This window comes from Capricornis sumatraensis, chromosome 16, assembly GCF_032405125.1.
Source record: "Capricornis sumatraensis isolate serow.1 chromosome 16, serow.2, whole genome shotgun sequence".
Lineage (NCBI taxonomy): Eukaryota > Metazoa > Chordata > Mammalia > Artiodactyla > Bovidae > Capricornis > Capricornis sumatraensis.
This window is the reverse complement of record NC_091084.1, coordinates 46,444,545-46,455,631: the sequence shown is the minus strand read 5'-3', so window position 1 is coordinate 46,455,631 and position 11,087 is coordinate 46,444,545. Positions and strand designations below refer to the sequence as shown.

At 40.1% G+C, this 11,087-nt stretch overlaps 1 protein-coding gene across 1 annotated transcript; it reads right to left on the bottom strand.

Annotated features, from left to right (window-relative positions):
• Positions 1-292: 292 nt before the first annotated feature.
• On the bottom strand, positions 293-1,237 carry LOC138093153 (olfactory receptor 10A3-like). Its single transcript, XM_068989265.1, has one exon. It carries the CDS (start codon positions 1,235-1,237, stop codon positions 293-295), a length of 945 nt encoding a protein of 314 aa, XP_068845366.1.
• Between the last annotated feature and the right edge of the window lie 9,850 nt (positions 1,238-11,087).

Here is an 11,087-nt window from a genome sequence, read left to right as displayed (position 1 = left end):
TTTTTATTAAAGTTTTATCTTAATGACAGTAGTCCAGTAACAACATGGATGTTCACAACAGAGGAAATGATAAATAAATTGTTATATCATATGTCATCAAAGTTATACATCTATGAAAAATGAATGTGAATACACTATCTAAACAGATATGTTTCCTTAATACATTTTCAGACTTGGAGAACTCAACAGATTGATATGTTCATAGAAAGTAATGTAAACTATTTTCACCATAAGTAAATTTAAGTACAGTACAATCAGACAAGACCAAATATCACACAGTTTCTCAACACACTCAAAATGTATGTAAATTCACTTTTCTTCTCCATAATTTCATCAAAGCTCTTTTCATCTCACTGTTTCGCAAGCTGTAGATTAGTGGATTCAGCAGAGGTGTAAGAAGAGAGTAAGCCAAGGACATCAGCTTCTTGGTTTCTGGGGAGTAGCCAGATCTGGGTTGTAAATAAGTCATACTGGCTGTGCCATAGAAGAGGGTAACAGATGTGAGATGGGAGGCACAGGTGGAAAAGGCCTTTTGCCTCCCAGTGGTTGATGGCATCTTCAGGATGGCAAAGAGAATTCGGACATAAGACAAGAGTATCAACACGAAAGGAACAATAACCGTCAGAACGGTGCCGGTGAATGCGTAGATCTCAAACAAAAAGGTTTCTGCACAAGCAAGCTCTAACACTGGGGGAGTCTCACAGAAGAGATGATTAATTTCATTGGAGCCACAAAAGGGAAAATTAAACACCCATGAGGTCTGCAGAGTAGCCACTGTGATCCCTGAGACCCATGAGAATGTAACTAATTTCACAAAAACCATTTTGTTCATAATCATTGGGTAGCTCAGAGGATGGCAGATTGCAGCAAATCGGTCATAAGCCATTGCCCCCAGAAGAAAACATTCAGTCACACCAAAAAGAAGAATGAAGTACATTTGTGCGAAACAGCCCACTGTAGAAATCCTCATCTTCTCAGTGGAAAGGATCACCAGCATAACAGGCATAATGACCACACTGATACCCATATCCACCACAGACAAGTTCTGGAGAAACAGGTACAAGGGGACATGCAGGCTCTGTTCCAGGGAGATGACGACTATAATGATGACATTTCCCATCAGAGTCACCAGGTAAACCACCAAGAAAACCACAAAGAGCTGCTCTTGGAGTTCAGGGAAGTTAGAAAAGCCCAAGAGGATGAATTCAACCACAGAGCTTTGGTTTTGTATTTTCATGTCAACAGTGAAGCATATGTTGTTCTTATGAACATGGCTTGGAAAGTACAAAGTCACAGTCCAATAGCTTAAACCAAACCAATCTGGGCAGAAGATATAAAGAGGAGCCCATCCTGATAGAAATTTAGCTTAACAATTGTCAGGGGATGTTCAGCTTTAAGGAATCCAATATGTTATTCTTTTCTTTTGTGTGCTGTTTCTCAAGGATTCTCTATTCCTTATTAGTTCCTGGAAAACAGGAGCGAGCAGAGCTGCATGCAGTTCTCCGGACTGAGACCATGAGAAGGGGCACCTGCTTGGATTCCCTTCAGTGACCCCCTTCAGCGACCCCCTTCAGTGGCCCCCTTCAGAGACCCCCTTCAGTGACCCCCTTCAGGGACCCCCTTCAGCGACCCCCTTCAGCGACCCCCTTCAGTGACTCCCTTCAGTGACCTCTTTCAGTGACCCCCTTCAGTGACTCCCTTCAGTGACCTCTTTCAGTGACCCCATTCAGGGACCCCCTTCAGCGAGCCCCTTCAGGGACCCCCTTCAGCGACCTCCTTTAGCGATCCCCTTCAGGGACCCCCTTCAGCGACCCGCTTCAGCGACCCCCTTCAGCGAGCCCCTTCAGGGACCCACTTCAGGGACCCCCTTCAGGGACCCTACTTAAATGTAATCTATTCAGTTATGTCCCTCTTACTCAGGATATGGAATGCTTTCTGGCCCTTTGAAGACTGTTATTTGCTTGGCTTTGTTTTCGCTCAGTTTTTTTTTTTACTGCTTAAATCTGCCTTGTATGAATATATATTAATGTGTGTTTCTACAAATAAAGCACCCTTGTTTCACTGGAGACTTGGGCCCCCTGCATCCCTCCTCTCATCAACTCCAGTCCCAAGGTCCCAGTCTACAAAGACCATGACAAACAATTTTGGAGAACAGCCAATTATTGTAACTTATAAATCTTGTCTGATATATGCAAAATAATACCAAAAAATAGCATCAAACTTTTATGACAAATTGAACACTAAGTAGTTTAAAAATCTGATTTAGTGTTAAAGCAAATAGGAATATTTTGTAACTTAGACCCCTTTCATGTAACATTGATCAAGTTATCAACTATATTCCCAATTTTATGTAAGTATGAAATTAAAGACCACAAAAAGTAAAGTATCTGGGCTCACATTTTCTTATTAGAAAGTACGGACATAAGAGGAAAGCAAATGTAGGTTAGCGCTCTCCTCATTTCATTCAAAAGGCTCTGGACTAAGAAATATTTAAAGATTTTTAAAATGGAACAGATAACACAATTTGAGTTTCCACAAGTATAAAAATTCAATAGATACTACTAGAGAAAAGTGCACCTAAAAATGGTAAATTTTATGTAATGGATATTTTAACACAATATAAAAATTAATAGATTAAAGTTTTTAAATTTTAAAAATAAAAGTATCAAAAAGAGACAAATGGAGAAAGATACCCAGAAAATTTTGATAAAAAACCTAATAATTCAAAGTACAACAAAGAAAATATGTAACTGTTATGAATACTCGTTAGTTCAAAATGACTGTGTGTGGCTTGATTAAAAGTGACAACAATCTGCAGAAACACACAAAGAGGGTTTGCTTTAGATGTTTCTATCTTAGGTGATCTGAAAACTATGTAAATTAATTTTAGAGTTACAGACTTTTGCTCAGACTCTTCCTAGCCAAATACATTGGGATTTGCCCAGATGAGAAATTTGGAGGTCCATTTCTCCATGGTGTATCCTTATGACCCTGATGATTTAAGAAAAATCCCATGTTGTAGGAATTTTATACTTTTAATTTTAATGAATCCCTTCTTTCCCTCTTCCTTCCTCTCTTCTTTCTCCCTATTAAATTTTCATCAAATTGTACAATTAATCATTAATTAATAAATAAACACTGGTTGAGCACCTACCAGAGTTCAACAGAAAGCAAACCTCACAGTCTAAAATGGGAAATAGGATTTCACTCCCTCACCCAGTACTTCTAACTCCTACCTCTCATACTGTGCTCTGTTTTTTTATTATCTCCTACTGATATTCTATGTATATTTTTTATATATAAACTAACCCTTTCACTAAACATAAACTCCAGGACAAGAAAGATTATGTTTTATATTCACAATGCCTACAACAGTCTTTGACTCATAACAAATACTAAGTCAATTTTTTCTTGAATAAATGGAAAATGCAGACTCTACCTTTAAGAAATGTTATCTTTACATGAAAAGTAAAATCAATATAAATACTATTGGGAAACAAGGGGTTCAGACATTTCATTGAGAGAAAGATTATTTCTAAATGAAGGATGGAGGTGAACTACATCATAAGAAGTAGGGGGTGGAAGGGTAATTAGACTGGAAGGAGAGGGGAGGAAGGCTGGCTTGCTCAAGTCAAAGTGTATTTGATGACAACTTGCACTAGAATGAAGTCCTGCTAGCTTTGTGTGATGTTTTGAAAACCAGTTAACTGGAAGATGAGGAGCCCAAGAAGAAAACTGAAAGATACAACAAGCTGAAGACACTAAATGACATTGAGTACAGATCATAGCATATTAGCAGCCAGCAGGAGGCAAGTTCACCTATTTCTGAGTTCAGCCACAGTCACATGTCAAAATCAAATATATATATATATATGTATGTATATAATTATGACTGATTCGCATTGTTGCATAGCAGAAATCAACACAAAATTGTAAGGCAACCTTCCACCAATTAAAAAAATTAAACTTTAAAAAAATCAGATGTCTGTATTAACCATAATAATTATATTTTGGGTGTCAAAAATCTCCTACATTTACAAATAGACACTACAGGATCACATATTTAAACTCATTTCTAATGGGGAGAAAGAACAATAACTATTCAGCTACAAATTTTATAAGTAAATAGATTTTTTAAATTAAAAAGTTTACAGAATCATATAAACAAAGTAGAAAATCTTCAAAGGACTGATTAAAAGTGTATATAAACAAAATGTTCATGGTGGAAAGAGCAACAGACCATGGCCAATCTATCTTTTCTATATAACTTAGAAAACCCTAACACTGTCTTAATAACTCTCTGACATGGAATACTTAGGTAGCACACTCCTCTCTGGATCTCAGCCTTCCAGTTGAAAAGGGGTGGGTTGGACTTATTTACCAAGTTCCTTGCAGTGACAGTCTTTAAAATTTGATTACTACCGCATGCAAAATCGGAGAAGGCAATGGCACCCCACTCCAGTACTCCTGCCTGGAAAATCCCATGGACGGAGGAGCCTGGAAGGCTGCAGTCCATGGGATCACTGAGGGTCGGACACGACTGAGCCACTTCACTTTCACTTTTCACTTGCATGCATTGGAGAAGGAAATGGCAACCCACTCCAGTGTTCTTGCCTAGAGAATAGGGACAGGGGAGCCTGGTGAGCCGAAATCTATGGGGTCACACAGAGTCGGACACGACTGAAGTGACTTAGCAGCAGCAGCATGCAAAATACTTTACCTCTAATTATTGCTACGAATTTTTCTCTGAAAACAAAAAAAAAATTGATGAGCATCAACATCAACTGACTTAAATATATAATCTGTGTCTGGTGATTCCTAAACACTGAGACAATACTTCAACAGTATCTCCAACTATCAGCGGAAGATGAACTGCAAATGGAAAACCCACCAACAAGCACACACCTGAACCTTCACTTTCTTACGTATTGAATCTGTCAGTTTAAGGTTTATAGCGCTTTGTCAGAAGTTTCACCTCTAGTCAAAAGCCACCTTCTCATAAACACAACTCAATGATTCAGTGCACTGTTTCTAGAACATTATAATATTGAATCACATGCCACAGAGAACCCATCCTTGGAGAATTTGGAATCACTTTATACACGCTTTCTTATATATTTGCACAATAACTACAGAGGCTTGAACTTGGGCCCTCAGGTGAGAAAGCTCAAGAGGATTAACCTAGAGCACCACTCCCTCATATTCCTACAGGGAATAAATACCTCCTCACACAAGAGACTCCCTGGTGGCTCAGCGGTTAAAGCATCTGCCTGCAATGTGGGAGACCTGGGTTTGATCCCTGGGTCAGAAAGATCTCCTGGAGAAAGAAATGGCAGCCCACTCCAGTACTCTTGCCTGGAGAATCCCATGGGCAGAGGAGCTGGGTGGGCTACAGTCCATGGGGTTGCAAAGAGTCGGACAAGTGAAGTGAGTGACTTCACTTTTACACAAGAGACTCAACGTCAGCATGACATCTCTCCATATAAGTGGAAACATGACTTAACAAAGGTTGTAAATGGGAAAGGAAGAGAGCAATGGGGAAAAGGTGTGAGCAAAGGCAGGTGAGCAAGAGGGGGAGGAATGACTGGATGGAATGTGTAATTTATGCAGGGGTGGGAAACCAGTTAAGGCAGACAGAGGAATACCTCGTTGTAAAAAGCCTGGATATCCTCCCACCCTCCCAATAAACAACTCTTGATCATTTGTACAGGAAATATGCGAAAGTGAAAGTGATGTCACTCAGTCGAGTCCGACTCTTTGCAGCCCCATGGACTGCAGCCCAGCAGGCTCTTCCATCCATGGGATTCTCCAGGCAAGAATACTGGAGTGGGTTACCATTGCCTTCAAGCCACTGAAAATTTTTGAGAAAAATGTCATTACAAATGATTTCAGATAGAACTTTTAAACTGAGAATCAAAATATCTGTACTTGCTAGTATATTTTGAGCAAATATTTTAACTTCCCTGATTATATTACCTTCTCTGTAAAATGATCATATATTATTGATCTCATTGAGTATTTGTGAAAATCAAGGGTCTCAAAGATGAGTGTAAACTGTCTTGTACAATTAAAAAGGTCATTGGCCCAAAAGTATGAAGAGATGAATGAATCTACAGGCTGGTCTTTGTCCAGAACTGGACAATGAGGCTGGAATGTAGGTTCCCTTTGTCTACTTTTATTTCTTCCTTCCTGGTGTAGACTGTTCCATTTTTAAGGAAGTTCAGCCTTCTTGGCAGCAATGAAGTTGCCAACAACACTTAGGGATTCATTCTATCTAATCTGTGTCCAGTGGGAAATGAACCTCTTATGCTGAGTAAAAGGGATTTTCATCACAGAATCCAATACAAACCCCTCCTATATCATTCACCATGGTGGGATAACACCCCTTGCATATACCAATCACATGCACCAGATGTGGGGAAGCCTGTTTATGTACTTTTGATGATTCATACCCCAGAAATCCCATCACAGGGTCCTTATAAATGCTGAAATGTCCTATTTCTTGATGTAGTTGATGGATGGTAACAGAAGATGTGCAGTTTTGAGATTTCATCAAGATGTAAGGCCATGAGTTATACCCTTTGCTAGGTGTACATGCCATTTCCTGGAGAAGAGGCGGCAAGAATACACATTAAGAAGAACTATCCAGGAGATCTTCCCGACCCAGGGATTGAACCCAGGTCTTCCACATTGCAGACAGACACTTTACTGTCTGAGCCACCAGGGAAGATATACAAAAAATATCGTAATGACCCATATAACCACAATGGTGTGATTACTCACCTAGAGCCAGACATCCTGGAATGGTAAGTCAAGTGGGCCTTAGGAAGCATCACTACAAGCAAAGCTAGTGGAGGTGATAGTATTTCAGCTGAGTTATTTCAAATCCTAAAAGCTGATGCTGTGAAAGTGGTGCAGTCAATATGCCAGTAAATTTGGAAAATTCAGCAGTGGCCACAGGACTGGAAAAAGTCAGTTTTCACTCTTATCCCATAGACGGGCAATGCCAAAGAATGTTCCAGCTATCACACAATTGCACTCATTTCACATGTTAGCAAAGTAATGCTCAAAATTCTCCAAGCCAGGCTTCAACAATACATAAATCAAGAACTTCCACATGTTCAAGCTGGATTTAGAAAAGGCAGAAGAATCAGAGATCCACCCGTTGGATCATAGAAAAAGCAAGAGAATTCCAAAAGAACATCTACTTATCCTTCACTGACTACACTAAAGCCTTTGACTGTATGGATCACAACAAACTGTGGAAAATTCTTCAAGGGATGGGAATTCCAGACCACCTTACCTGCTTCCTACAAATCTGTATGCCCATCAAGAAGCAACAGAACCAGTCCATGGAACAATGGGCTGGTTCAAAACTGGGAAAGGCGTACATCAAAGCTGTATATTGTCACTCTGCTTATTTAACTTATATGCAGAGTACATCATGAGAAATGCTGGGCTGGATAAATCACAAGCTGGAATCAAGATTTGCAGGAGAAATATCAGTAACCTCAGATATGCAGATGACACCACCCTTACGGCAGAAAGCAAAGAGGAACTAAAAAGCCTATTGATGAAGGTGAAAAGGAGAGGGAAAAGCTGGCTTAAAACTCAACATTCAAAAAATTAAGATCATGGCATCCAGTCCCATCATTTCATCGCAAATAGAAGAGGAAACAATGGAAACAGTGACAGACTTTATTCTCTTGGGCTCAGAAATCACTGCAGATGGTGACTGCATTCATGAAACTAAAAGACTCTTGCTCCTTGGAAGGACAGTTATGACAAACCTAGATAGCATATTAAAAAGCAGAGACGTTATTTTGCTGACAAAAGTCCGTATAGTCAAAGCTATGGTCTTTCCAGTAGTCATGTATGGATGTGACAGCTGGACCATCAAGAAGGCTCAGCACTAAAGAATTGATGTCTTTGAATTGTGGTGTTGGAGAAGACTCTTGAGAGTCTATTGGACTGCAAGAAGATCAAACCAGTTAATCTTAAAGGAAATCAATCCTGAATATTCACTGGAGAGACTGATGCTGAAGCTAAAGACCCAATACTTTGGCCACCTGATGGGAAGCACTGACTCACTGGAAAAGACCTTAATGTTGGTAAAGATTGAAGGCAGGAGGAGAAGGGGACAACAGAGGATGAGATGCTTGGATGGCATCACTGACTCAATGGACATGAGTTTGAGCAAGCTCCAGAGATGGTGAAGGACAGGCAAGCCTGGTGTGCTGCAGTCCATGGTATCACAGAGTTGGACACAACTGAGCAACTGAACAATGACAACTGTATTATTTAAGGTCTACAACTTAATGCTTTCATACATGTATATATTGCAAAACAGTTACCACCAAAATTTTGGTTGATATCCATCACCTCACATAGTTACCATTTTTTTTCCTTATAAAATGTCCTCTCTTAGTGACTTACAATATACAATACAGTATCATTAACTGCAGTCACCATACTGTATGTTACTTCCCCAGACTTTATTTACCTCATAACTGGAAGTCTGTACTTTTTCACAGCCTTCATCCATTTATCTCCCTCCCCACCACTCAACTCTGCTAATCATTATCTGTTCTCTGTTTATTTTTTTGGTTATTTTAGGTTCCACATAGAATTGAAATCATACAGTGTTTGTCTTTATCTGTCTGACTTATTTCACTCAGGATAATGCCCTCGAGGTCCATCCTTGTTGTCACAAATGACAGGATTTCCTTCTTTTTATGGCTAAACAGTGTTCCAGTATATATGTAAATATGTATGTGATATGTATATTACCAAATTCAGACTTAAATTGAAGAAAGTAGGGAAAATCGCTAGACCATTCAGGTATGACCTAAATCAAATCCCTTATGATTATACAGTGGAAGTGAGAAATAGATTTAAGGGCCTAGATCTGATAGATAGAGTGCCTGATGAACTATGGAATGAGGTTCGTGACACTGTACAGGAAACAAGGATCAAGACCATCCCCATGGAAAAGAAATGCAAAAAATCAAAATGGCTGTCTGGGGAGGCCTTACAAATAGCTGTGAAAAGAAGAGAGGTGAAAAGCAAAGGAGAAAAGCAAAGATATAAGCATCTGAATGCAGAGTTCCAGAGAATAGCAAGAAGAGATAAGAAAGCCTTCCTCAGCAATCAATTCAAAGAAATAGAGGAAAACAACAGAATGGGAAAGACTAGAGATCTCTTCAAGAAAATTAGAGATACCAAGGGAATATTTCATGCAAAGATGGGCTCGATAAAAGACAGAAATGGTATGGACCTAACAGAAGCAGAAGATATTAAGAAGAGGTGGCAAGAATACACAGAACTGTATAAAAAAGATCTTCATGACCCAGATAATCATGATGGTGTGATCACTCATCTAGAGCCAGACATCCTGGAATGTGAAGTCAAGTGGGCCTCAGAAAGCATCACTACAAACAAAGCTAGTGGAGGTGATGGAATTCCAGTTGAGCTATTTCAACTCCTGAAAGATGATGCTGTGAAAGTGCTGCACTCAATATGCCAGCAAATTTGGAAAACTCAGCAGTGGCCACAGGACTGGAAAAGGTCCGTTTTCATTCCAATCCCAAAGAAAGGCAATGCCAAAGAATGCTCAAACTACCGCACAATTGCACTCACCTCACACGCTAGTAAAGTAATTCTCAAAATTCTCCAAGCCAGGCTTCAGCAATATGTGAACCATGAACTTCCTGATGTTCAAGCTGGTTTTAGAAAAGACAGAGGAACCAGAGATCAAATTGCCAACATCCGCTGGATCATGGAAAAAGCAAGAGTTCCAGAAAAACATCTATTTCTGCTTTATTGACTATGCCAAAGCCTTTGACTGTGTGGATCACAATCAACTGTGGAAAATTCTGAAAGAGATGGGAATACCAGACCACCTGACCTGCCTCTTGAGAAATCTGTATGCAGGCCAGGAAGCAACAGTTAGAACTGGACATGGAACAACAGCCTGGTTCCAAATAAGAAAAGGAGTACATCAAGCCTGTATATTGTCACCCTGCTTATTTAACTTCTATGCAGAGTACATCATGAGAAATGCTGGGCTGGAAGAAACACAAGCTGAAATCAAGATTGCCGGGAGAAATATCAATCACCTCAGATATGCAGATGACATCACCCTTATGGCAGAAAGTGAAGAGGAACTCAAAAGCCTCTTGATGAAAGTGAAAGTGGAGAGTGAAAAAGTTGGCTTAAAGCTCAACATTCAGAAAACCAAGATCATGGCATCCGGTCCCATCACTTCATGGGAAATAGATGGGGAAACAGTAGAAACAGTGGCAGACTTTATCTTTTAGGGTTCCAAAATCACTGCAGATGGTGACTGCAGCCATGAAATTAAAAGACGCTTACTCCTTGGAAGAAAAGTTATAACCAACTTAGATAGCATATTCAAAAGCAGAGACATTACTTTGCCGACTAAGGTCCATCTAGTCAAGGCTATGGTTTTTCCAGTGGTCATGTGGATGTGAGAGTTGGACTGTGAAGAAAGCTGAGCAGCAAAGAATTGATGCTTTTGAACTGTGGTGTTGGAGAAGACTCTTGAGAGTCCCTTGGACTGCAAGGAGATCCAACCAGTCCATTCTGACGGAGATCAGTCCTGGGATTTCTTTGGAAGGAATGATGCTAAAGCTGAAGCTCCAGTGGTTTGGCCACCTCATGCGAAGAGTTGACTCATTGGAAAAGACTCTGATGCTGGGAGGGATAGGGGGCAGGAGGAGAAGGGGATGACCGAGGATGAGATGGCTGGATGGCATCACTGACTCAATGGATGTGAGTCTGAGTGAACTCTGGGAGATGGTGATGGACAGGGAGGCCTGGCATGCTGTGATTCATGGGGTCGAGAAGAGTCGGACACAACTGAGCGACTGAACTGAACTGAACTGATGTATATATCTCATTTTTTATAACTGCTGATAGATGCACTTAGGTTGTTTCAACGTCTTGGCTAATGTAAATAGTGCTGCAGTGGTCATGGGGCAGCTATCTCTTTGAGAAAATGATTCTTCTTCCCTTACAATATATACTCAGAAGTGGTATTTCTAAGTCATATGTTAATGCTGGGC